Source organism: Calidris pugnax, unplaced genomic scaffold (assembly GCF_001431845.1).
Source record: "Calidris pugnax isolate Ruff unplaced genomic scaffold, ASM143184v1 scaffold41, whole genome shotgun sequence".
Classification (NCBI taxonomy): Eukaryota; Metazoa; Chordata; class Aves; order Charadriiformes; family Scolopacidae; genus Calidris; species Calidris pugnax.
The window spans coordinates 15,583,519-15,611,168 of record NW_015094509.1 but is presented as its reverse complement, the minus strand read 5'-3'; the positions used below and the strand labels follow the sequence as shown (position 1 = coordinate 15,611,168).

Below are 27,650 nucleotides of genomic sequence, written 5' to 3'. Positions count from 1 at the left end.
GGTGAAATGAAGTTAAGTGAATTGTATTTCAGATATTTTAAAACTGTAATGAAATTACATGTCATTTTCAAAGATATATAAATCACATTTCCTGCTTCTGAAAGGCTTGCAAGTTGAAGGTGTTACAGACAATACACAAGACAACGGGCTAAGAGAGTGTATTTCTACTTCAAGTTTATAAACCTAGATTAAATGCTTAAATTACATTGCCACTACAGAATACTTTCTTGAATGTTCCTTCCTCCTGGAGAAGCATTAGCAATTAAATTAATTAAATTCCATTAATTAAAGCTGCGTAAACTCAATACAGAGAACTATTTGCATATTGTCTGCTAATTTTTCTGGCCAACTACCAACTCTGAAAAACATAAACGTGGTTAAGTGGTTATTACTATCAATAAAAGACTTGTGCCTTATTCTGTTTAAACACTATTATCTTTACCCTGTGGCATGTTAGCTACTTAAATAGATGGCACATTCTTTTAATTTTTCCAGTAAGTGTTCATCTACTTACCCAAACAAATTCTTGAGAGCTTATTAGCAGAATTCATTCATCTGCAAACTGTTGTCTGGTAAACAGAAGTGTTAAAAATAAAAAGAAGGAAAAAACCCACCAATTCTAGTGTGTAGTACAAAGTAACCCTCAATTTAAATATTGAATTTGGGTTTTAATCTTAACTTTTTCTTTCTTTTTTTTTTTTCATTTAGTACTGGTCAACCATTCTGTGATTTACCTGGAACCAAACTAATGTTGTCACTGATATATTTCAAGTGAGAAAGTCTCTGAAACTCATAGTACTGTCACTAAAAAATCTATTATATTATTACAGAGATCTAATTTGTAAGAGCATGACTTCACAATCGGAACCATGAAAGTAAAGAGGTTGTCAGAAAGATTGAAAGATGACAAATGGAAATAATATCAGGTCTTATCAAAGCCTCAACTAGTGAGCGAGTTGTCATTGAACTGAGACTTCATGAAAAACTGAGCAGTTCAGGAAAGATAATTGGATTATTGTGAACTTGAAAGAGTGCTGAAAAGATAATAGGAATGAAAAAAGTTTAGTGTTTGCAGAAAAAAAAGAACTATTCAGTTGATTTGTTTAAATTTTAAAATAGAGAAGGGGAAATTAAATCTTAGATGAGTAACTCGTTTTCTGAATGAGGCTCAATATTACAGTAATGTATGTCAATGTAAAAATAATTTCTTATATAGAAGAACCAGATGCATTATATGAATGGCTTTGCAATCTACAAAATATACCTGTCAGCAGGCTAGAAAATCTGTGTATTGATTAGAAAACTCCTTCTTAAAGAAAAGACCTACATTTAAATTGCCACCCTGCTTGCAAATCTAGCTGAATTCAAACTGGGCACTTGTTCAACATCTAGACTTTATGAACCTGTTAATTAACTTCTACCAGGTACTCTATAGTGGGTATCTCTCAATCTAGATTGGTGCATCTGTTCCACTTGCATGGACAATTAGGTATTTATTTCATCAGGGATTTCAATCTCTTCTATTCCAGGTGATTATCCAAAGAAATTCTAAAGTTCACTTCCTTTCTCAGCAAATCCGTACCACCCAGTTAGGTACTATCCTTCATATATATTTGTTTTCAGCTTTACTTAAAAATATAGAAAATTATTTTCTCAATCACAATTTGGTACTAAGAATAGTATTTTTTTTGCCACAACATGGTTTTTGAGTCTGTTCCTCTGATTTTGTTGTAATGAACTCTAAGCGTTTTAAACATAGGCAAATAAAAGTCTGTGACAGAAAAGCATTAATCCATGGGATCTCAGTGACATAACAACTGAAGAATTAAGTCCTTTCTATATTTCAAATAGTTAGACCATATTGTTAAAAATAAGATACTCTGTTAAACACACACAGAAAAATAAAGCAGTACAAAAAAGATTGATTACATTGTAAAAAAATCCCTTTTTTGCCCAATGTACATTTAATTCCTTAAAACAGCAATATTTAACAATCCAGACCTATTGCGGATCAGATCAACAAAAGAAAAAAGAAATAGAAAGTACAGCATGATAAGTCATAGTAAGAGAGAGATGAAGACAAAGTAATATAATTAAATATTTTATTTATAATTTCATTCTGTTGCTTACTGTTATGATCTATTGATCACAGTTGTTTCCTGTATGATTCACTCTACTGAAATACCACTTTCATACTAGTATATATTTATGTTAATATATTTTTCCTTCATCCAAAGAAACCACCTGGCTTCATCCAAAGAAATACCCTGGCTTCTTATAGCAGGAGCAAAGGCAAGAGTCAGAGTTTGTGTGGAGTCCCAGGCCTTATAAAAAAAAGATACGGGTACTACACTGCATCTCACTTCCCCTGCAGCATTACCGGTGGGATTTTTGAGAAGAGGGAGCCCTGGCAGTGATTTTCATTAAGGCTTGCTCCCGTTCTATCAAACAGCAGCAAACCAGCAGCTAACTTGCAGGCTGTTCTGATCCCCAGAACTCACCAGCACCTTGCTGAGGAAGAACTTTTAGGCATTGCTAACTGCTCTTCATTTTTGTTTTCTTGAATGACCCTTTCAAATAAAGAATCTTCACATAATTTTATTGCAAAGTAAAAGAGAAAAAGAAAAGGCACAGTGCAATTAGCCCGTATAAGGTATTTGTTGCATTTTGGAAACAACGTTAAACATTGATGTCTTCTTCCACAGTCCAGTCCACGTGCTCATAGACCTGTGTGTTAGTGGAGACTGCAATTCAACAGCAGCTTGACAAGGGCAAGATCAGTACTTTTCACTGTTCAGTATTTAATTTTCATGAGACCACTAAACTGTTGCATTTGTTGTAACAACTACCAGGATTCTTGCTTGATGCCATGTAACTTTCTTCCCTACCTTGTCTCTAACATAGCGTTGGTGTGGTGTCTTGAGTCAGCCAACTGGGAAAAAAGCTCCTAAATGCTACTATAGCATATTGAGTTATTTTAAGAATATAAAGAAAGTATTGCATTTTAATTCTGCTATAGCTGCAGTCTTTCAATATTTCTAATAAGCAGCTTAACATTCTAATGAATTAATTAATAGACCCATATTCAGATATGCTTTATTTTAAATAAAGCAATCATTTTTATCTAGAGAATTTCAATGTGGTGATAAAATTTGGTCTTCTATTGTCTTTGTAGGTATTTAATTAAGTCTAGAGAATGCTGAAGCTGTTTTCAGCTAATGATAGTAAACTTTATGAAAGTACCTTTTCTCCCAAAATGAAATGTTCACTACATTCATTAAATTCCCATTGAATTCTATTATATCTTCCCATGTTCACTTTAAAGTAGATCTATTTTAGCTTAATATTCTTCTCCTGGAATTTAGCAAATAAATAGGAAAAGCAAAAGTGAACAAGTAGCATTTTGCTATACTGACAGATGAAAAGTTAAAAATGAGAAAAATAGATAGTCATTAAAGCCTTCATGAGAAATTCACTATTGAGGCTAAAAAATTGACAGGGTTAGAGAAAAAGGTATCCATGTCTACACAGACACCCCACTTCTATGCAAGTCTGTATAGACCAGGTAGAACCCAGGACACTGCTGCATTTTATTTCAGAAAGTAATATTTTTAAAATTATCTCTACAGGGTCTGTAACTACCAGCTTGGCTGCCATAGAAAATCTAGAGGATTCTAGGTCACTTCTCTGCTGTGAACTGCTGAACAGAAGCTTTGAATTAAAAATGCTTTTTGTCAGCATTTCTGCTGCCTACAACGTAATAACAGCAGCAAAACTGATAAGACACTTTTTAAATTGTGAAGGAGGAACTGTGCAGGCCCTTTCGTTTCTTCAATGCCAAGAGTCCCAGGCCTTTGGCTCCAGGGCAGACTGGAACCTTGTATTTTTATTTTCTATAATCTGCTTTTGTGGATGGCAGAGCAGCCGTGATATCTGGGAGCATTTGCTCAAGCTGACAAACTCCAAGAAAAGCAGACTTGTAAAAGCGGTAGGACAGTGAGCTAGGAGTAGTCTTTAAAAGTCTTCCTCATCTTACCTTCCAACTATTTTTTTAATTACCTTTATCATTCTATCTTCAGTCTGTATTTAGACATACCTACAAAAATGAAGATACCAGTAGTTAATGACAACACTCACACCTCTTACCAGTTTGTTCATAAGCATTTTGCCTTTGCCCAACCTCTTATTTGTGTGAGAAACAGGCTTTGAGCTGGTATGCCCTTCCCGTACTTTCCACTAGCACAGCGTGGTTTAGATTGCACGGAGAACTTGCAGTAGTAATTGAGATGCGTCAAATAAAGCTTTCTAATACACTAGCAAGGTAGAAATGTAAATTTAGTCTGTGTGCAAAGCAATCTCTTTTTCAGGATAAGTGGTTTATTTAAGCTATGCATGGCTGGAATAGCCTCTTTATAAAGGTGACGAGGGAGGAATTCTACTTATATTAGTCAATGACAATGACAGACACTTTGGTAGGAAAGTATTAGTACAATGAACCTTAAGCAAGCTGGGGGAGTGGTATTTGATACTGTAGTAGAAAAATATGCCAGATAAAGCTGAAAAAAAAAAACACGACAAAATGAAGAGTATATAAACTGACATGCCGTATGTATTCTATTTTCTGTTTGTTTATCTTCTGGTTTACAAGACATTTCTTTTTTGCTATATCTGGACACCAATCAAATTCTGCCTGTAGGTTCTGGCATAGATGCCCACAAAGTGCAGCTGAGGGCAAGGATAAAATCTACCCTTTAATTTGGAATAACTGACCACAAGTTAAGATGACCAAATGATACCTTTTATTTGGATAGAAAAAGTATGCCAGAATATTCAGCAGCCAGTATCATGGAAACAAAACTTGGCTTTTATACCTCAAATTATCAGTCCTTCCACAGAATATGAAAAGAAAGGAAATATTCCCAAATGCAAACTGGCACCTTCACAGTGCTCCAGAGGGCAACAGGAGTCAAAGTATCTTCTTGCCCTTGTTTTATTTGTACAGCTCCCAGCTACATTAAGTGAATTGTATGGGTGAATTGAAGGCATGATTATAGCCTAATTATCCTGTCACTTGCACTGTGTATAAATTCTGCTGCACAGAAACCATACCAACAGAACAGGAAGTAAAATGCCTCTTAGTAATAATAATAAATGTATACCTAAACTGGAAACCTTTTTTTTTTTTTTTTTTAACATGCAATTCAGCTCTCCACAGGAAAGGAGACTAAAAACAATCTAGGTCATGTTTCTACTTTTTCCTGACTTCAACTTCATTTTTTTTAGAAAATAAAGAGAAATAGGAGAATACTGCAGTATTACATTTTGTACATTTCCATTAATGTTCTCAGTATTAGTTTTATTATTTTTTCATTATTTTGTTACTTTACTATTTTGTCATACTGAATGCATCATTTATTATTTATGTAGAAGTTAAAAATTCAGTGCTCATAGACTGAAACTGAAAGTTTTGTTCAAGCTGTATTAAAAGGCAATTTTCCCAAGGAATTCTATTTATTTTGGCTTCTGAAGTCCCTACTTAAGTAATATTTCTGCACATGCCTTGTGGTGTTTAAAAATCCGTTAAATATATTTTTATTTCTAGATGTCCAGCCTTCACCCTTCCATCATAAATTATAAAGTTCAAAATTAATTTTGATACATGGCAAAATAATAAAATTAACTTCTGACAGGCATATCTGATGAAGACTGAGACTGTATATCTAATTATACAACCACTTTCAATTTAATGCAGATTAAACCCTATCTGGAGGATCTGTAGTAGTTTTTCCCATAGAATCATTGTGAGAGGAAGATTTCTAATCTGTTCTGCTGTGTGTATAGCTACAGGAGTTTCTTTGACTTCATCTTTATACAATTTAAAACCTGCATTGTGTGCAGAAAAGCATAATGTGTGAATAAAAAGTTTGAGTTGGAGAAATAGAAGAGAAAATACCATAGGCAAGACTTACTTCTTATATTTTAGCTTAGGTAAATGATGTTAAGGACTATTATTACAGAACTGATTATGGATTGGGTCCATCTCCTTTAATAACCGTTGTTTACAATGTTGATGTCTGAAGTTGAGTTAATTACTCTACTGTAGGTGAAGAGAAATACAGCACAAGCTATCTAAATTGGTTTAGGTGGCCTCATTCTAGACATGATGTCATTCATTAAGCTGATTGATTATTCTTTAAAGATGTTACTTTCAACTAATTGTAAATGGATCCAGATCCACAATCCATAGATATCTACACCATAGATGTCTGCATTTATTATAATCATCTTTTATCCTGGAAAGTCTGTTTTTTGCTTCTTGGTACTATATTTTGTTTGCTATATTTGGTTTTGCTTATGCACAAAGGCAATATTGAAGCACTTGATCTAAACAATAATGAATGACGCATATGACCTAGTTCTGTGGAGTAGGAATAGCGATTTCAGCTACTGTGCTGTGTCTGTCCATTGAGCAGCACTACTATCAGCTCTATCATGACCTGGGAATCAACTGTATTAAGAGAAACCATTGTGACATGCTCACCGTTGGCTATGATACAGGGATTGTGTTTGTCAACCTTTTTAATGGGTTCTTCAGGTCTAGTAATGTTCCTCAAATGACTTGTTTGTCATCTCTCTAACTCAGGCCATGCTGCAACAGTCAGCTTCACATGAAATCCATTAAACATAAAAGAACAAACAATTCCTTATGTAGCGTCACAAATAAATTCAATGATGCTTAATAATCTTCATGCAAATCACCACTAATAGTGAATGAATAATGCTTTGAGATAACCATAATTGTCTAATAAATAATCCCTTTAATTTCAAAACTTGTGTTGTATATGTATAAAGCTACCAGATGGCATCTTAAAATACATCTTCTCTGTTGATCTGAGGTTTAAAAGCCCCAAGTTTTAGGATTTTCATGATACATCACTTCTAACCTTAGACTGATTTCTCAGCTCATTCAAGAGATGACTGTTCTGGCAGACATAAAAAGAAAGTAAAAAGCAAGTAAAACCAGAAAGAGGTAAATGAATGGGATGAGGGCAAATTAGATGCTAACTGCAGATAAATAACTGGATATTATATGAAGCTACTATCTCTTTTTAATCTATAAAATATATCAGGATAAAATCTGGCTTAGTTTGAAATTTATATAAATGCAAAATATTTCACGAGTCAATGATGATGTTGATATTAATTTAACCTGTGCCCTGGAGCAATTGCCCCAGTTTTAAACCAACAGATCTACATTATTTCAAATTTATTGCAGCAGTGATAAGATCTTCGCCTTAGTGTTTAACATTATGAATAATATGAATATTATGCAGCATATTGCAGTCAGTGTCTTGAAATATGTGAAGATCTGCATGATCATTAATATTGCAAATCTCTGGCATTGCAGAAAATGAAGGAAAAAATTAAAGAAAGAGAACTTTTGCACATTAGGATACTGTGGCATTGTTATTTCTCCCATCACCAAAATTACTTCTCATCATTAAAACGTCACAAAATATAACCAACTTATCCTCCTCTTCTTGTCACTTTTTTCAGTCATGTGCTTAGAGAAAGTTGCCCCCGACTGCCCTTTTCCTGCCTCTGAGAATAAAATAAGAACTTTCTGCCTAGTAGAAATAATGGCTAATGAAAAACAAGAACTAACACTAATTAACATCAGAGAAAAATACAGAAAGACAGACAGCCAAGCCATAGTAATATACTGAAGAGACTCAGTTCTGCTGCTCCTGCAACAAGGCCCTCTTCTGCTGTGGTTCTATTTTGTGTCCTATTAAACATGCTTAGAACATGGAAGTATTTGCATGTGATAGTAGAAATACATAAAAAAACTCAACACTGTGCTGTCAAAATCCGTTGTTTCCTGTAGAAACCTTCAAGTCTGTGGCATCTGGATGGATAGCAAGTTGCAGTGAATAAAGTGGCCTGATGATAACGAGAGAGCTAACATCAAGACTTTGTATCTCCCAATTTCTATGCAAAATCTCTACAGTCTCCCAGATTGCTGCTGTAAGATGTGTTTGCAATAATTCTCTTTAGTAGAAACACTAAATTATGGGATTGATAAATTATTTTTATAATCTAGCAATGACAACATTTCCTAAGTAAAATAGAGGTAGAAAACAGATTCCAAGGAAACCTTGAAAAATTTCACACCACCTTCATGCCAATACCAATATTAAATCCAATATCCTGCCCAATTATAGTATGAGTGATTCATGTTGCCAACCTATTTTGAAATAAAAGATACTAATTTCCTAACCCAAGATGCAATGCCCTGATAATGTACTTAATTTTAAATACTCTGTTTTATCAGTGATTTCAGGACATTAACCACATTAAAAGATTTTGGAAACAGACAAGTCTGAAAAATGGGATATATCAGCTTCATGAAAAATCATTTATTTAATTACTTAATCCAAACCCAATATATAAGCAGTGCACCATGCAATATAAAGTGTTTTCAAAGGAAGAATTAAATGACATTTCTAGAATGACAAAGAAATAGATTTTCACCAAAGTAAATGTTTTTGAAAGAAAGACATCCGAAAGTCAAAATACAGAGAGAGGCTAAACCCCAAGAAAACTCTGAATTGAGTAAAAGCAACTATGAATTCTAGAAAGACGTAATTACCAATACAAATACCAAAGCACCTTTAACAAACTAAAAGCTAATTAATTTCACCGGGTAAACCTTTTTCAAATTAAAATCAACTCAAAAGAGTTTGCTTTCAATCAAAAGAGTAATCTCTTTAAGAAATGGGAAAAGTCATAGATAAGAAATATTTTATGTAATGAAAAAGTTTGAGATAATCATATATCAGTGCATGAAACATATTGATAAAGTTAATTAACAATACAGACTCTTATCTGAATACATTTCATGCACATGATATATTTAAATGATTAATTGAATCTACTTGCCCTGGTGTGCCATGATTACATCACAACTTTTCACTTTATAGAATGCCTTTTCAGAACTACATTTGCAGGTCATTTAAAAAAAAAATCTGATTAATTGTAGCATTTTAATTTAATATTTAACTTGAAAAATAGCTTTCCTTCAAAATATTGCACAGTGGATTACTTACCATTATTTAGATGTATTTAATAAAGGTGCCTGGTATTTTCCATTGTATATAATGTTAAATTTTAAGTTTAAACTGAACTTTTTCCATTACCCTTTTCCAAATTCTTAAATTTTTATAAGAAAGTTTTTTATGCCTTTCTGAAATCTTTGAAATTTTTTAGACAGTTATACACTTTCAAAGATGACCTTGAACATCTGACAAGGTAATGTTTGTGCCTTTTATTACTTTGTCTAACTACGGCTATCATACTGAAAAACTATAGATAGATCAGGCTTAGTGAGGCTGTCTAGGAAACAGGGAAATGCTTTAACCTGTCAGAAATTTCTAAGTTTCCATGGTAAAGGCTTCTCACTGTTTCCCCAAGCTGAGTTAGACCAAATACTGGGACAGAGATGAGGGGACCTATGTCTCCTCTGGTACTGGGGAGGTCGGACTAGATGACCTTTGGAGGTCCCTTCCGGCCTGGGCGATTCTATGATTCTATGATTCTAAGTATTCTGCTGACAATGTCACGTGAAGGACGCATTTTTCTAGAGCAGCCATGACACAGTGCAAGGACTATACCTGTTCCAGCTGGGAGGTAGTACTTATGAAGTAAAGGAGAACTCAGTTGCAGAAATTCATTCTTGTTTCTTACAGAAGCCAAAAGATATTGGTAAAATGAGAAGGAATGGAATAATAAACTTCTTTTGACATATTTTCTTGAAAATCATATTTTTCCCTGCCAGTCACAAAGTCTGTGCTTCATGTAACTTAAAAATAATTTCTCCTTTCATAATTTTTTTTTAATTGTGAAGTTAATGACTAATGTAACTGAATAAAAATTTTACTTTTCCTTCAGTAATTTTGGTTACTAACTATAAAATTATATAGTAAAATACCTGCCACAGTTTCAAAGGCAGGTGGGTAATGACTGTCGTCTACTTACTGTACAATTACCACTACAGATGTTAACCAGCCATGAAATAAGCAACATCCTTCTCGAGAAATTAATATACGAATGGTCTTATAGAAAAAATCTACTATGTGAGAACTCTAGACATGCTGGTAATTGGGTCAACGTCCTCTTTGTATATCTTTGAAACTGTTGACTCAGATAAATTTAAATAACCTAAAATGACCTGAATCTAGCGTGATTTTCACAACAGAGAAGATAACCAAAAGGAATAATATAAGAAACAGCTGTTATGAACATATGGATGTATGGATTTGTTTCATCAAATAGATCTTTTTTCTTATTGCTCTTTTTAAAGATTTTGGAAAAAGTTCTAGCTGGTTAGTGTTCAAAAAGAAACCTTGTGTTGTGAAGCACGTCTTTTATATACTCCACATATTACATACGCATATTCCAGTTGTTAAGGGTAAGGAGATGATGAAACAAAAACATTCTTTCTTAAACTGGGAGCAGTCAGGATCCCATGAATTAAATAATTTTAGGTTATAGAAATATTAAAAAGATATTAATAACATTTTCAATTGAAGATGGTATAATTATCAGCAGGTCTTTCAAACGGACCCAGTATTAGCCAGGACTAAAATTTATGGAATGGATGCACTATCTATCAGGAGCAAGTGGCATTTAGGAAAGGATTTTACTACGAATTTAAGTGATGTAGTTTGATTTCGTCAACTTGATATGTGGATTGCTATGTATTTCAGGTTGCCTTGACATCCATTTCTAACCCCTTGTTATAAACTTGCCCTTTACTCCAATTCTGAGGTGAAAAAGACTACTTCAGCGTCATTTGATACTCTGACGTACAAATTGAAAATAGTTGTAGTTATAAACAATAACTATTATTTCGGGACACTGCTGATACTTGGAATTCGAGTTCCAGCTATGAGCCAGAGGACTGTGATCCTGAAAACAGCAGTGATTTTTGAAGAGCACGCAGAATTTCATGCAGTTGATGATGCAGTCAAATTTTTGAGGGGCTCTGTGGATTTTTTTCCATTTTTACCACCACCACCAGACCGATGTCAGCAAAGACTGAGGTAGAAAACAGTGAAGAGAAATGAATACAACTTTCCAAGACAAATGATTATACCAAAGTCTGTCTTTGTATAACCAAAAGTACATTTGACTTGTCTATTCCCAGAAAACAAATTATGTCTGAGATATTTTCTCTTATTTTCAAGTTTAAAATAAGTATCTAAATAGAATCCCTGTAAAAAAAATACATATAAATATAGGAAAAAATAATAATAAAAGTTTTATCTCTTTACTCAGTCATAGTAACCTTCATCACCAAGAACAGTAAATCCTTAGTCATCTGGAGCTTGAGTATCTACTCACATGGTTAAGGTTCTGTTCAAACACAACTAAATAGCTCAAAAGTTTTACTAAGTAATCCCATAAATCGTAATATTGGAAGAGAAGGTTTTACTAATATCAGACAATGCAGCAGTGCCAACAATATCATCCCTCATGAAAAAGCTGCTAAGGAGAGTTATAACTCCTGATTTAGTAAATCATTATGTATTTCAAAACATCATTTCAAAAAGCAAATAAAAATTGTAAACAAGGAAGGATTTTTATTCCTAACCCTCAATTTAATTTTCAATATGCTACAGAACTAAAGTACAACAGTTAGCCCTGAAGCCTTCTCAGTTGTACTGAAAAATGCTTTTTAAAACTGTGAATGAGAAGGACCACAATATAAATTTGACATGCTAATCTCCAATTTCTCTCCAGTTTGTAGATCTGATTAATTTAGGTTTTATTACCTTTTTACAGTAGTTAGCTCTATCATAACTGTAGACTTTATATCTAAACCCTCTTGTAAAAAAATAAAATAGGAAAGTAGAAATAACCGTGCTGATTGCAGCTAAAAGGTTATACATTTTTTTCTTATATCCCAGCATATTGCCACTATCTTTGTGCAAAGGTTGCTAATATAAGAGAAGGTAGAGCATTACAGGAATTCAGAGATTTAAAATAAAATAATTTACTGCAGAAACAGATAAACATAAAAACATTCTCAAAAATTTCAGGCTATATAAACATACTAATCTAATCTGAGTTGATAACTCAAATTTCATCTTTTTTCAATATTAAAAATATGCAGAGGAAAGAAAATATGTCATAATGAAGACATACTTCATTTTCCTTGAAACAAGGTAGACACTATAGAAATCACATCAACACTGTAGTCCTGTCTATGCAGTTTCATATGTCTGTTAGTAAATGTCTGATTAGGTATAATTGAGGAAGAAGAAAAGTTTTTCAGGATTTCCAGATGCTCGTATACTAATAGGTGTTAGTTAGTTGAACCATCACTAAAGTTCACTGCCAAAATTATCACAACTGAATGCTGGGTTGAGCATTCAGGATGCTGAGACTCAAACTAAGAAATCTGGATATCCATAAATTTTCTTGCCCCTGCCACTTTTTTTACCCCTTACAGTCTTATACTTACATTTAGCCAGTATATTAATACAGGAAACATCTGATAAACAAGTCAACATTAATTGCAAAAGTGTTCCAATTCTCTGATGAAAACAGACTTTTTCCCTGAATGAAAAAGTATCTTTCTAAACTTTTTGAGAAACAAAGTAAAAAATGGATCTTTCTCATAATTTTTCTTGTTTACTTCTATTTTGCAGGGAAAAAAAGGAGGGGAAATCAAATTGAATTAACTTTCATTAGTTTCTTCAGTTCATTAGCACCCTTCCACCAAAAATGGGAAATTAATGCTGAAAATATTTTTTTTGTCATTATAAATTTAGGTTTATAATCTTTCATTCTCTCCTTATGCACTAAAGCAGAATTCTGTATCACAAGATTGAACATGTGAGATATAGACCCGAGGATAGATTTCTGCATATTCCTTACTATTTCGCACTGTGCTAACAGCCTACTTGTATAACATATATTTCTTTGACACTGTTTAGCTCTTCTAACATACCAATCTGTCACACTTTAAAGAAGTTTTTCAAAGATCTCTATAAGATATATGATCTTTCAGTGAGCTAGCACTGCAACGAACACTTCATAAGCTCTGTCAAACAGTGATTTGTGCAGGACTGCAGCAGGCTATTAAACTTATCTTTTCCTAGGACATTTTTCTTTTTCTCAATATAAGCAGAGAATATTGAAAGCACTTAAAAGCAAAAGCTGAAAGGGTGTTGTTCAAGTAGTTTCTCAATATAGAAATACCAGTAAGTTCTGAGAAATTACTGTCATGGCTGTTTCAGAATTAACCTGTCATGTAGAAATAGCCAGAGAAAGAGTGACCTACACAGGTGTTTAATGAGAAGTTAATTCAAATCTTGGGTTATATTAATGATAAACTTTTCTCTCCCCTCAAATTATGACCATTTCTACTCATTCCAATAACAGATCAGTCAGGATGGGAATGGATGTTAGCTGGCTGCTAACATATTTGAGGGAAGGCTGACTATATGAGTTCAAGCTTATATTGGTTTAAAAATGGAGGGTTTGAAGGAACAAAGTTAATATGTCTACGTCACATGAATTACTTTGCAGATGTTCTCCATCACTGTAACTGTAAAATAAGATTAAATGCCTTTTACCGATTATGCCTCAAAAACAATTATTTTGACGCAAGAATAACAAAGGAAACTGCTTGATCTATGCTCCCGCAGGACTCAGACTAGAAATAACAAAATTTCTGATTTTTAAAAACCTTGGGAAAAAAATGAAAAAAAGATACCCATAATACCCGATATACTACACTACTACCCAGTGTAGTATATTGTGTGCAGTACTATATTATTTACTTCTTCACTATTAAAAAAAAAAAGATATTATAATTAAACACTTTTCACCAACTCCCATACAGGATAGCTTATATAAAGTGTTTTCCTTGTGCCAAGTGATACTTGCTTATAGATTAATGTCAGTACATATTCAGCTTGAAAGCTCTTTCTTTTTTTCAGACATTTTAAACCATTCCTGCATAAGGAAATCATATGTTTCATCAGAAAATATTCTGCTTTCATTCTTCCATGCTTGAGAATTCTGAAAATGTTTTCCCAAATGTGCTAAGGAACTTGCCTCTAGCATAAGGCAAAGCACACAAATTTTGAAGCTTGAGAAATGTTCTCTAAGAAATGCACAAGCCCATGCAATGAAGGTGATAATAGAATGCTGAATATCAACACTAATGTTAGTTCTTGCAGAAGGAAAATTATAGCATAATGCTGAAATAAAATAATTACAGATATCTGCTTCTCAAGTGAAGGGCATCTGGGAATTCTAAAAGTGAAAAGGAAAGGTTCTGTAGATGGGAGAAGGAGATTTAATGCATTTGTGTTTGGAGTGCAGTGTGCTTTTCCTGCCATGGGGAAAGCTGACTGTTTTGGAAGGTACAATTTGGAAGGCACAGCTCAGCACTGAGTTATAAACCAAAGTTTTATGGAACATAGGTCATTCAAAGGTTTTATGCATGCTTTCGATAAATGGCCTGTAGCATATGTTTATTTATTCACATTACTATCCATTAATTAAATCACACTGTCTTTCCTGGTTAATGAATCATCATGTAAGTAATTTGGACAAGATCAGTAATGTTATATTATTTCACCTTATGCAGTAGAGTCGTTAGGCCATAATGCAATTCAGCACTGTGAAATTATCAGTTTAAGTACCATTAAAAGCAGAATCATGCTCATATCCTTGACCCAGTATTTTTAAATGTTCTCATCTCTGGATATTTTGAATAAAAAATTCATATAATGTCTAAGACTAACATTAACCAAAGAGACCTTTTTTTTAATAAAAAGAACTTTATTAGGTAGCCATCCGCTTCAGACCTTAAAAGTGTGATTGTGGTTAGAAACATGACTCTGAGAATAGCACTTTATTATGCAAGACAAGCATTTCTGATGCAATTCTGAGTCGTATCATAAACACTGAGATAAATGAGCAAAATATAATATTTTTACTACTATTACTTGGACACTTTTAATTATAAACTTCATCTTGCTTAATATATCAGCAATGTTTTCAGCTATATTCTGAATGCAGGATCCTTGAATACTGTTTGATGTAGGGAGAAGGGATTACACTTCTATCATGATATGAAATGGAGATTTTATTTCAGCATTTGGATAAAAATATTTTGATTCAGAATAAGACGTTGTAATTGAGGATGTAATATATTTACTTTAAATTTATTTATACACTACCACAAATTCACACTCTTGATAGTATGAATACATATTAATGGCAGCTATGCAATACAATAAATCATGGTTAACTGAATAAACTGTGTCAAAGTTATATATAGTCTGAAAGATGGGCTGTGTATCATGAAGCATTCATGAAAATACCTTAAAAGGAAGCTTGGATTAAGGATTTTAAACTTCATCTGATCTGCTGAGACCTTGAGACACATAAAAGGATAAAGAGTTTTTGTTTCTAAAGGAGATATTCTTTTGAAAGGATATGATAAGTACATTCAGAAATGTAATGACAGCAATCGAGTCTTGACTAAACAAAGGCACTGCTTAACCACTGCATATTCTACCTATTGAGCAATAATCTCAACCTGCCAGTTGAAATTCCCTATGAAATATAAAAAAGAAAAGACTTCTGAAGAGGTAACGTCCTCATGACATCCCAGACGACTGTTCTTGATATTCTGATAATGATTCAATCTTCTAAAGGAAAACTCTAAACCATAAGACTTTCTAAATGAAAACTAAATTAAAGCATTAAATTTCACCTTTCGTCAAAATGTTTAAAAAAGAAGCATCCAGAAAACAAGCACAGGGATATAGCTCTAACTTTGTAAACATGTTTTCTGTAAACAGTGTTGTTGAGGAATCCTTTATACCAGCAATAATGGTGGAAACTAGACTGAAACGTCACTGTAAGAGACAGCATGTCATTTGAGAAACATCAAATGTTTATACTTCTAACAGGGCACTACAGTGTCTCCTAATAATAATTCTATATACTAACTTATATATGCCAACACAGACATATACCAAGCATATGTAATATATATGAAAAAAATATTGGAATTTTATGTTACCACTGATATATATGGAAGGAAATGTTTACTACTCTGCTAGGTCATACAACAGCTCTGAATGTTTCAGATGCCACCTAGTGCCCAGTTCTCATGTGTCGAAGTCCCTTGCATGAGACGAAAACTGACTGTGCCTGTTTATGCCACTCTCTAATGATACATCCATGACACATCCCATATCCACAACTTATACTCTAAATTCCAGTTTTAAACCCTAAGTGATCCTCTGTAGCAGAATTTTATTTTTTTTTTTAAGCAAGTTGAAAAGTTCAACATACCAGAAATTCCCTGCCTTCAATGTTAAGACACAATTTGAGAAAAATGCCTGTGACAGGGAAACCTTGGCTAATAAGTCAGACATGGCTGATTAGCCATGGACATGTGTATGTATCTTCAGAATATATACTGCTTGTTTCAGATGACCTTTGCCAACAGGAAACTGAAGGAGATGTCCCATATTTTCTTAGACTAGCTATTATCTAGTTTATAATCATTCAAACCATAAATATTTCAGATTAGCCTTTATAACCATTTAGGACTCAATTCCTAATTAGCAATGCCTATCAGTGCTCAAGTGTCAACTCTTACATTTCTTTTTAAGTTTCCTTAAGAAGTCCAAGTACTCTTCCACAAAATGTGCTTTATTGCATTCTGCTCTCTGCTTTCACTATTCCTACCATCTTGAATATAAATACTATACATCTTTCTAATATTTGTGTTATGCCTTGCAAAATGGAACCCTAATTTTAGTAGGAATCCTGGTACGGCAGTACCTCAAACATATAAAATTAATGAAATTTATTTGTATCTATATGTATCTATTCTTGACTGTGAAATTTGTATGGGACACTGTCTATATGATGCCACACAACTTGTTTGTGCTATGACATCCTCCTTTGATGGGTAAACTGCCTTATCCTAAATTCAATTAGCTTTTAAAATCTTTGGTTACTGTAAATTGCCCAGGCAAGGACAGCGAGTGAGGAACAATGCAGCATTTATAAAGTAGCTAGGATAAGGCAAAATAAGGTGAGGCACTGAGGCAACAGGGGAGTAAAAATAAATAACACTGTGAGATATTTCGTACCATAACAGTTCAGAAATTACAGAATAAACTCTTTTGTATAACTCTGAAAGGCATAACAAGAAATACATATTGTAGCAATATTAGCAATTTGCTGTATAGGTTTTAGGATTAGTTTTTATTTCAGTTGTTCTGGGCTCTGAAATAATCTTTGCTCTGTAATTACAGCAACCTCTTCCCAGCTGCCTATAGAATGCAGCTCTGCCAAAAAAAGGTCTCAGAATCACTGCAGTCTAAATGGAACAATCCTGTTATGACTCATATAAGGGCACATCTACACAGCCACTGCATGGTAGGCAGGGTGCATCTTTCTGGGCTTCATCTACCTGGGAAGCTAAGCAACCACCATATGTGGCAGATACACCACCTCAGGCTTTGGGCAATACTGATGGGGTTGAGTGCTTTCAGAACAATGTGGATACAGCAATCCTTGCAACACTTGCAAGTCTACATCCATTCCCAAACTTCACCTAGTCTCCAACAGCCTTTCTCAATCCATGCACTATGTGAATTCTGCTTTGTCAGTGGGGTTGGACTAGATGATCTCCAAAGGACCCTTCCAACCCCTACCATTCTGTGAATCTGTGAATTTACCTTCCAGCCATGCTCAGGGTTTAACTGGTGCCCTCAGCAGCTGTACAGGAATTCACTGCATATAAAGCTTTATTCTAAATCAAGTGGAATTTAGTAAAGGCAAATAAGGGCGGTTGGTGCCGTTAAGTGTCCAGCTCTCCTACCTAACTATCTGGTCTTTATCTGCTTGTTATTTCCTTCATGTAACGCTTCAGAAATCTGTCTGATGGGGAAATGTCAGATTTAACCATATCTACTGAAGTTTATAGTAATCTTTCACTTGATGTTGGATTATGCTGTTACATGTTAAAATTAGTGACTGGCATTGCCTTTTCACATGGTCTTTCAGCTCTCTCGTGCTGTTCTGTGTGTTCAGCTGATTTAAACAGATACTCCAAACAGCATGTGAAGGGAATTTATTGCAAACCCTGGACCATTTCTTGTATTACATTTGTCTTGCTCACTGTATCAATGTTACTACAGTACTAACATTATCACTTCTTTCCTTCACATATCCTGGAGGGTTTTTTGCTGTCCTCCTTGTTGCTGTTGTTCTCTTGCTTGTATAAGAATTATATTAATGCAGTTCTAATTTACTTAATGCTCAAATGAGTTTATTCCTATAAAAATAACAGATTATTTTAATGCTGTAAATGGAAACTTTGTGTTACTGGCAAAGAGGACAAATGAAGTGATTGTTTCAAGGTAGTTAAAAGCAAAATCAAGCTCAGTATAAAAGTCTACATTTAAAGTTCCTTCAGGATACAGTTTTATGAGACACCCTTATACTAATCGGTGGCTTCAGATAATCAGGTTAATCTGTCATTTTTTGGCACAAAAATAATTTCAAAGGGAAGAAAAGAGCAAAATTATGTCATTCATTAAAAAATAGGTAAGAAACTATAAAATGTAATTAGCGGTACTATCTTTAGTGAACAGTAGAGACCCTCAGTGAGGTTACTATTACTAAGATATTTGTCTATCAAGAAAAAACAATTAAGAACATGAGAAGAAAAAAACATTACTTACTTAGCTTTCCTTTAGGGAAAAAATAAAATAAATCTTCCTTGCACTTTCTCTTGCCTACCTATTAATAGATAGATACCAGAATTCACAGTTTTTTCTCATTGACCCACATAAAATGCAGAATGCAAAAGAAAAGCTTCAGAGAAGTTTTGGTTGTTAGACAATCTGCTGTTTCTATTGCACATATGAAAGAAATCAAATATTATGATATAGAGACTATGCATCTAAGTGACTTTTCTAGTTTATAAAACCTTTGGAAAAGTATGCAACTAAAATAAACCATTGCAAGATTTGATACAGATGAATTTTTGACAACTGAATTTCAAGCTACTTCACATTGTTACTAATGTGCCATCTTTCCTAATATTTGGGACCTTGGAATGCATAACACTCATTATATCCACACACTGCTATATGCAGTACTTCTGAAATCAGTCCTGAGCCTTTAATACCAAAACATTCTCGCTTATCAATAAGACAAACTACATATGCATTGTTTTTCTAAGGCATATCTGTGTACAGCCATATTCTACTATTTCCAGTTACACCAAGTCCTGCCCCAAAAGATAACTGGAGTGGTCCCTAGAATGGCAAATTCCCTGGACTATACTCAAGTTTGTCTGGCAGAGAAATTAGCGTTTGGATTAGTAGACACCAGTGAACACGCAGTCTAGGACTAGTGCCATGCAGTAACAGAGAGAGATATCCAAACTGAAAATGTAGGGGTACCAGGAGTATTCCATTTCAAAAATAATAAATAAAGTAAATATTAGCCTCTATTGGGATATTTCATAGGTTTTTTAATGAGTCAGTTCTCATGGAGACATAAATTTGATACTGACAGTGTTTCTCACTTAAGATTTGGAAAAATGGGATCATGATGATTTGTAATAGCTGTGAACAAAAACTATGATAAAGATATGGATCAACCTTTTAAAAAAAAAAAAGACAAAAATCTTCATGTTCCTAAATTTCTAATATCAGATTTAGTGTATGAAGAAGAACATTAACTTACAACAAATTATTTCCACTGAGCTCAATGTAATGCAATGATATAACAAAAGCATTTTTTACTGGAATATTTTCAAATACTTGTTCTGGATATTTGGACATTAAATTATAGATTTCATGCCTAAATTTAGGGTGGACAGGTGCTACTCTTGATTTTATAAATAACAAGGGAAAAAATTCCTGACTTAAAATCTGAATAAAAAGAAAGTAAATTTGAAAGTTTCCATATCTGATTATGACTTATTTCTGCTTGAGTCAATGCTGAGAGTCTCAACTTCTGCCAGCCTTGTTTTTGAAAGTATTATCACAATGAAATTTTAGTTAATGTGATTTAATTTGAGTAACTTATTAATTAATGTTCTTAAGTGACTGAATTTCTGCTAATTAAACTCTTTAAAGTGTGTGTGCAGGAGTGTGTCCATTTCTGCTAAGCCAAACTCTGAGGCATATTCTACCCACAGTCTTTCAACAGAATTTCCATTGACGTTAATAGGAGTTAATGAAATAGAAACTTATTGAAAAGCATTGCAGGGAATTTTGATCTCAGTGTTTCATCATCATGTAAAAAAAAAAAAAGAGGACAAATAAGTTCTTATGTACCTCACTTACAGGTAGAATATTGATTTTTAAAAAACCATAATGCACATGATTTCAGAGATAACTGACAATTAAATCTAGGCCAAAGAAAGTTCTTACTTGGGAGGCATTGAAACAATTGGGGCAGCTTTCTTTAGAAAGATGAGCAATAATACACAATAAAAATGTAAAAAAGTAGGATTGTGTAAAAAGTTCAATTATGCATATTTTCAGAGTACATGAACAAGGAGAAGTTCAATCAAATTACAATGTGGCAAATTTAAAAGGAAATACTCTTCCATGCTTCATATCATTACTGAATATCAGAATGTCACTGAAATCAAGAATCTGTGCAGAGCTGAACAACAATTACAATCTAGTTTGGCAGTTCCTGCGTTCCCTGACAGATGACAGTCTCAAGGTAACGATCCGCAGCTTTAAATGGCAGGGAGTTGGTAGTACAGTGTCACATTCAGTTTGAAAATAGATAATACCTATTGAAGAAGACTAATGCAGTTATTTAGTGAATTACACACACACCCCTCAAAATAATGCACTTGAATATGTTAAAAATGAAAATACAGAAGAAACTAATATATTTGAAATTTTAAAATTTATTTTCTATTTTATTATCTAAAATCAGGAATAAAATTACCTGAATGGTTAGTAGTAGTAACATACTCACTAGCTACTTTTGTATTATTAAGAATTAATGGAAATGCCAAGTTCATTTCAGACAAGTCATATAGTAATGTAACTGGAAAATGAGTTTTATTTTCGAACGAGGGTGATATTTAATTAGTGTTTTAAGATATAATATACTTTCATAAGATTATATTGCCTTCTGTGGGTAATTCTTGATGGGCCAGCAGTAAGAATAAAGCAAGCAATTTTGGGCAGTGACTGCTAAAGGCATCACTAATCTTTATATTCTTCTTTCCAAAGGACAGAGAATTTTTTTGTGACCTTTTTATAAAGCACTAAGAAATTCAGGCCTCTGAAAGATTTCACTGTCTTGAAGAAGCTGAAAATAAAAACACTGTGTACAGGCAGAGTTTCCAAGTTTATATAATATGATTCATAAGATAAGCAAAATCCACAGGATGATATTTTTACCTCTATTGTAACATGCTATGATGATATATAATAGCTGGGGTGGCCTTGAAAACCTTTAAAGGATTCAAGAGAAATCCCTTTGAAAAAATATGGGGGTGAACTGCAGCATTGGATTCTTTGTAAAGCTTGCAAGCAAATTTGAGGACAGAGGAGTTTTGTTGGAGAACAGAACACTTAGCTCCATAAAACAGTAGTAAGAATATCAACCATTTAGGTGAGCTTTGAAGTACCAAAATGAGACAGACTATCTTCTTACCTCTGTGCTGTGTCCTTGTGCAAGGCAATGAAAGGCAAATCCAAGTTCCACAGAGTTTATTATGTAAGAGAAAGAAAGCAATAGCAGCAACGACATCAGCAACTAATCTGCATAGTTAACTTATTCACATTTACAATGCTCAAACATCATTCAGAAGGGTACATAGTTGGAGTGCAAGTACCACCTGGTAAAACTGGGCTCTAATGATGTCCTGAGAGATCAAATCAATAGCAGAGCTGCAACCCATTTTGGATTCTCAGTGATTTAAAGCTCTACATTATAGTAGAAGTCAATCAGATCTATGGCATTCTGTATGATTAAATTAACCAATCCTTTGCTCAGAAATCAGTTACTCAAAATATCTCATCACTTTTGTCTTATTATCTAAAATCCGCTATATCATTCAACAGCTTCCTGATTGTGCTCAGGCTTATGTTTGTTAAAACCTCCTCTTGGTGTTCTGTCTCGAGTACTTCTATTTATTCTTCCAAATTTTTGGTTGATTCAAATCTGGTGTTATGTCTGGTTTTTGTTTTGCATTTGTATAACTGGAGTCAAAAATGTATCAAGATCTTTTGTTTCTTTCTTTGCCATCAATTAAGAAAAATATATGAATACATCTATAGCTGGAGCTTAAGGAAAATTTAATGCTCATTTTTGTATAATATTCTGCATTTGGGTATGTGGGTACATAAGCACATACTTAATAGATTCAGTGATCAATTTCCAGTCTTCAGAGTTGTGTGATATCCATGAAAACTCACTATCTGTGCAAAGTTGCCATAATTTCTATGTTCTATATTGTGTAGCAAAATGCAGTATTGATTTATAAAAACATTAAAAGTAATAATAAATATGTCTTCTCCAGAATTACAGAGTAGTTCCTGTGGCAATCCAGGAGTTCCACCAAAGGGTATCTTGTACGGTACAAGATATGATGTTGGTGACAAAATCCGATACAGCTGTGTAACTGGATATATTTTGGATGGCCACCCTCAGCTTACTTGCATAGCTAACTCTGTGAATACAGCATCATGGGACTTCCCCGTTCCTATCTGTAGAGGTAAGAGAAATGCTACAGTAATGTTCTCAAACATATAAATTAGCTTTATTAGTATGAACAACTTTACATCTCTTGTACCTATTAACTTTTACACTCTGATTAAAGAAAAGCCTTTTTGACTATTTCAATGTCTTGATCACATACATGATATATCTCAGCATGTGCACCTACTAATTTTTAAGTCAATATCCTATTAAAATGATATTTCTCATTTTTAAAAAAATATATATAAAAAATAAGAACTAGAAACCTAGTAATAAGTAGGCTATAAATGTCTGTGTTCAACATATTTACAACTATGGGAATGTAAATTCGAGATCCGTTAATACTTTCTAAGGACTGACTTCTTGTCAAATATTAATTTGGATATTGAGCAAACAGAAGTTTGGAACTATCAAAACAATTGAGTCAGAGGGACTTCTCATTCTCAGTCAGACTCAATATCTCAATATTTCTATATATGTGATATCCCTTGCATTCTAACAAATATTTTAGGTCAAATCATTTTCCCTTGCTCATGTTAGAAATACAGCAGTAGGAGGGAATCCTGTTTTATGGGCAAATCTTATTTTCTGAGACTATTAGAGAGAAATAATGTTTGCAGAGTAAAGAAAGGAACTAAGCTGATAAAACGGAGAAACTATCACTACTACACACAACCAATACAATATAGTATTTTGATGAAACTGTTGTATCAGACAAGCTTGACATCCTTTCCTGAATTCACAGGTTAATTTTATAGAATGTTACATTTATGTTTGTCTAAAATTTTTCTTGCAGGGTCTATAAAACATTGCGGGAGCTATAAAAACATTCCAACTAAAGTTGGTATTCTGATAAATTTCTGATAAAAAAAAATAAATCAGTTGGGTTAAATCCTGGTTAACCAGTGCAACAAAAAAGTGTTTATATATGGGAAATACATATCATTAGAAGTACCATTCTATTGTTTTTTTTTTTTTTTTTTTTTGGCTTAGAGGTATTTTGTATGTTTATCCTTAATCTTGAAGAAAATAATAAGTTATTACTAATAATTCGCTTTTCTAGTAAAATTATATCTCCCAAATCTTTCCCTTCCTACTTCCCAGAAAAATGTTAGCTAGTATTGAAGAAGATACACAATCATAAATCCAAATTTTTTTTGTATAGATGATTTTAAAAAAAGATTTGATGAGAATATATTAACTTGCACAAAACTTACATTTTGAACAAAGTAGAAGGCTAATGGACTTAACTGCAGACCATCATTCAAATTCTTGATCTGCCAATTTTGAACTTTATTGGCATAAAAAATTGTACTTTTAAAGGAGGAAGATAAGAGACTTGAAACTGATGCTCCCACTTTCCAGTCAGTCATGCTACACATGCTTTCTTTTGATACAATATTTTTTCAGCAGAACATTGCATATATTTTGTTTTTATTCCAAGGGGATGTGAAAATACACAGTGTAAATTTGAATTTGAATTATAAGCTCCCAAAGAAATCCTATGGTTAAATATAATTCTAGTGTGTAAGCAGAAGAAGACTACCACATAACAATATAAAAAACATATTTCTTTCTATTCATGATTAGAGAGTTCATTATCTGAATATTGTCTTTCTCTCGGGCAAAATAGATTTGAAAAATTTGAAAGGATTCAGAAAAAGAGGAAACAAGTTCCATTAGATTTCAAAATCGTCATTTTGTCTAGAGGTTGAAGAAACTCAAACTTTTCAGTGTATGTGAAAGAGGATGAGGAGGTGACTTGATTTACTGTAGAAACTCATGCAGAACGGAAACATTTTTTGGAGAAAAGAGCTCTAATCAACATCAGTGAAGAATCTAAGGGGTAAAAGCTTGACAAATAATACGTAAAAAAAAAAAAACCAAGAACATTTTAATAGTGGTGGTTACAAATTACTGAAACATAGCCTAGGAATGTGACAGATTCTTGATTTAAGTTTTAACATCAGACATAATGGCTTAAAGACTTAATGCACTAAATTACTGCTAAGATACTTTTGGTCTATGCTCAAAAAAAAATTTAACTAATTATTTTCAATAGCTCCTTCTATGAGTCTATGTTTGATATCAGAAACACCTAACTTTACTTTTTTTAAAGAGACTTTTGTGGTTCCATTCTAATGAATATGTCCTAATTTTGTCTAATGCAATTATCCAACACAGAATTCTGCAGAAGGTTGTTAAAGGTGATTACCCACTAACGAGCTTCTTATCTCTCTCTCTCTCTTTGCCATGGAGACTCTCTTTGATTAAACACTCATCTTTAAAAACTTCCTCTGATAAAAGTCTTATTGTTCCCTATTAATGGTCATTACATCCAAAACAGAGAATCCTGAGACAAACAGATGAAGTGGTGTGTAATTTTGAGACTATGTTTGTAAAAATGATTTTTTCTCAACACTAAACAACTTGACCAGTAGGTTTTGGTAGATGGCCATGTCTCTTCCAGATGTGCATATACTAATTGTTAATTTTAATGTATTAGTTGGATTTTGGAAATACAGAGTATTTCAGTGCCATGACCTAGGAAAAGCCATTGTCTGATTTGTTAGAAAAAAGCCTCTAGAATTCAAAAAAAGTGTACTTTATTCAATATTAATTTGTTTGTTTGTTTCTTTTTACTTATAGAAAATAAATTGAACAAAGCTCTGAATTTACAGCATGCTTACATGTCAGTGGGGTATAAGCTCATAGATGTATTTAGATCATCTGCGTATAAATGTCATTTTCATCTGCCACTTGTAATTCAGAACAAGTAAATGTGGGGAGTAATTTTTTTTTAGATCATTCTTTTTATATTGCCTTCACTTCGAATTAAGAGATCAGGACGAAGTCATGCTTCTGTTTTAATAATGTCATTCTTATGAATTAATATCTCAATGTGGGGAATTTAATTGGAATCAACAGTGCTTTGTATTGCCACAAATATCCCTGCATGAAACCCTGTTGCATGCTTGTGGTTTAAATTTGGTGCATAACCCTGATATTTTTATTTATTTTTTTTTAAGTTACACATTTTGGGGCAAATTTTATTCATGAAGAAGAGTTATTGCTCAAATGGCTTCCTTCTCCTTTGCTAGTGTCCATAGGATTGTATTGCAAAATCAGTGCAGATAGCTAACAATAGCTTTATTTCATATCCTCTTTCTCAGTGTACATAGTTTAAATGCACAAAGTTTTCAACTGTCATTTCCAAGTTCTGATACTAATTAAAATCGTGGAATTTTTATTAGATTTACTATAAGTAAATATAATTTCTTTGCACTATAAGTGCAAAGAAAACGGAATTGGATTTAATGTGTTGTGGTCAATTATACTGTGCACTAACAATGACTGACTAGTTTTTAAATGAAGTCTTCCTCCCTGACAAATTAATTTTGATAAGGTTGTTTTCAACAGTGAACAATGACAGCAGCTTTATCATATCACCTATTACTGAGATAATGTTGCAACTTACAGTTTCTCCATAATGTAGCAAGCAAGAAATAATTTACTGAGGCTAATAAATAAGGTTACATTTATATATAATATTGTCAGTCTATAAAAGTTATAATAATTAGACACCTTCATAATCAAGGAACTTTTCTGACTTTTATATTTTAGAAGTTTTTCCTATTCCAGGGTTAAATGGATGTTGTAAGAACCTTTATTCTAAAACGGGGGCTTTTTAAAATGAAGAATTTAAAAAACAAACTATGGTTTTATTTGTCTTTTTATTTAAAAGACAGTGATTATTTGTATGTTTATTTAAAATATTTTCACTGTTGCCTGTACATACAGCTACAAAATATTTGTCACTGTAAAATTTCTGTTCATATTTTTAACAAAACTTTTTCTTTTTCCACTTGTTTGAATTGACATATACTTTGGTCTGACAAGTGCATAACCCACTGACTCCAGTTACTTTTTTTACATGGAAAAAATACATTTCTGCTTTTTTGGTTATTTATCTGGGAGGAGATAGGGTTATTTTTTCCCATATTTCATCATGACAGTAAAAGACTAAAGTGGTTGTTACTAAATTTTAAGTTTGTGAATTCTGTAATTCCCCTGCAACATATATATGTATCTGTACAGATAAAGACATGTTAATTTCTACCTATCTGTATAGAAGTATATTCAATTTATTCTTCTTCAGTAGATTTATTCCAAATAAACTGGATCAAGATATCTGTAAGTTTGCATTTCAAAAAGTGATCTACAAGGTGTCAAACTGAATATTAGAATATTCAGCTCACTATTGAAGTATGTTGCTATTTCCTGTGTGCAGAAGCCACTGGAGAGGAAAATTTGTTAATTGCAAGTCACTAGTATAATTCTGTGACTTCATAGATACATGACTATAAATATTTCAACTACATGAGGTAAATTTTCGGTCAGATACAAAAGATAACATCTTCAAACGAAATAAAATGATGCCTAAGAGTCCTGTAGACCCTCCCGTACACTTAGTTGAAGGGGTATATCTGTTTAGATATGGCCCATAATGGTACAGACTTTAAAAAACAAACAAACAAACAAACAAACAAAACCTCAAACAAACACAAAAAAAACCCACAACAAAACAACTTCACATACCTACAAAGAAATATTCATATACCAATGTAACCATTTCACAGACAGATAAATATGATTGTAGCTAGGTAAATAATTTTGTGACACTGTGGCAAATATAACCTGGTAACATAAGACATAAATAAGCTGACTCTGTGTTTTTGTTGTAAGCTGGGCTTTTGTAAACTGTGGAAAGAACAAAGCAGGAGATAAAGTCAAAGTACTGCACTTGATGCCCTGCAGTGCATTAACTAGTGGAACTGACAATATACACA

The 27,650-nt window shown here is 33.1% G+C and overlaps 1 protein-coding gene across 1 annotated transcript in view; it reads left to right on the top strand.

Moving 5' to 3' along the window:
- The window catches only part of CSMD3 (CUB and Sushi multiple domains 3), a 600,957-nt gene that overhangs the window by 148,721 nt on the left and 424,586 nt on the right, over positions 1–27,650 (top strand). The window contains exon 4 of the mRNA XM_014965576.1: positions 22,622–22,816. Coding sequence (XP_014821062.1) covers positions 22,622–22,816 — 195 coding nt within the window. The remainder of the gene's footprint in view (positions 1–22,621; positions 22,817–27,650) is intronic.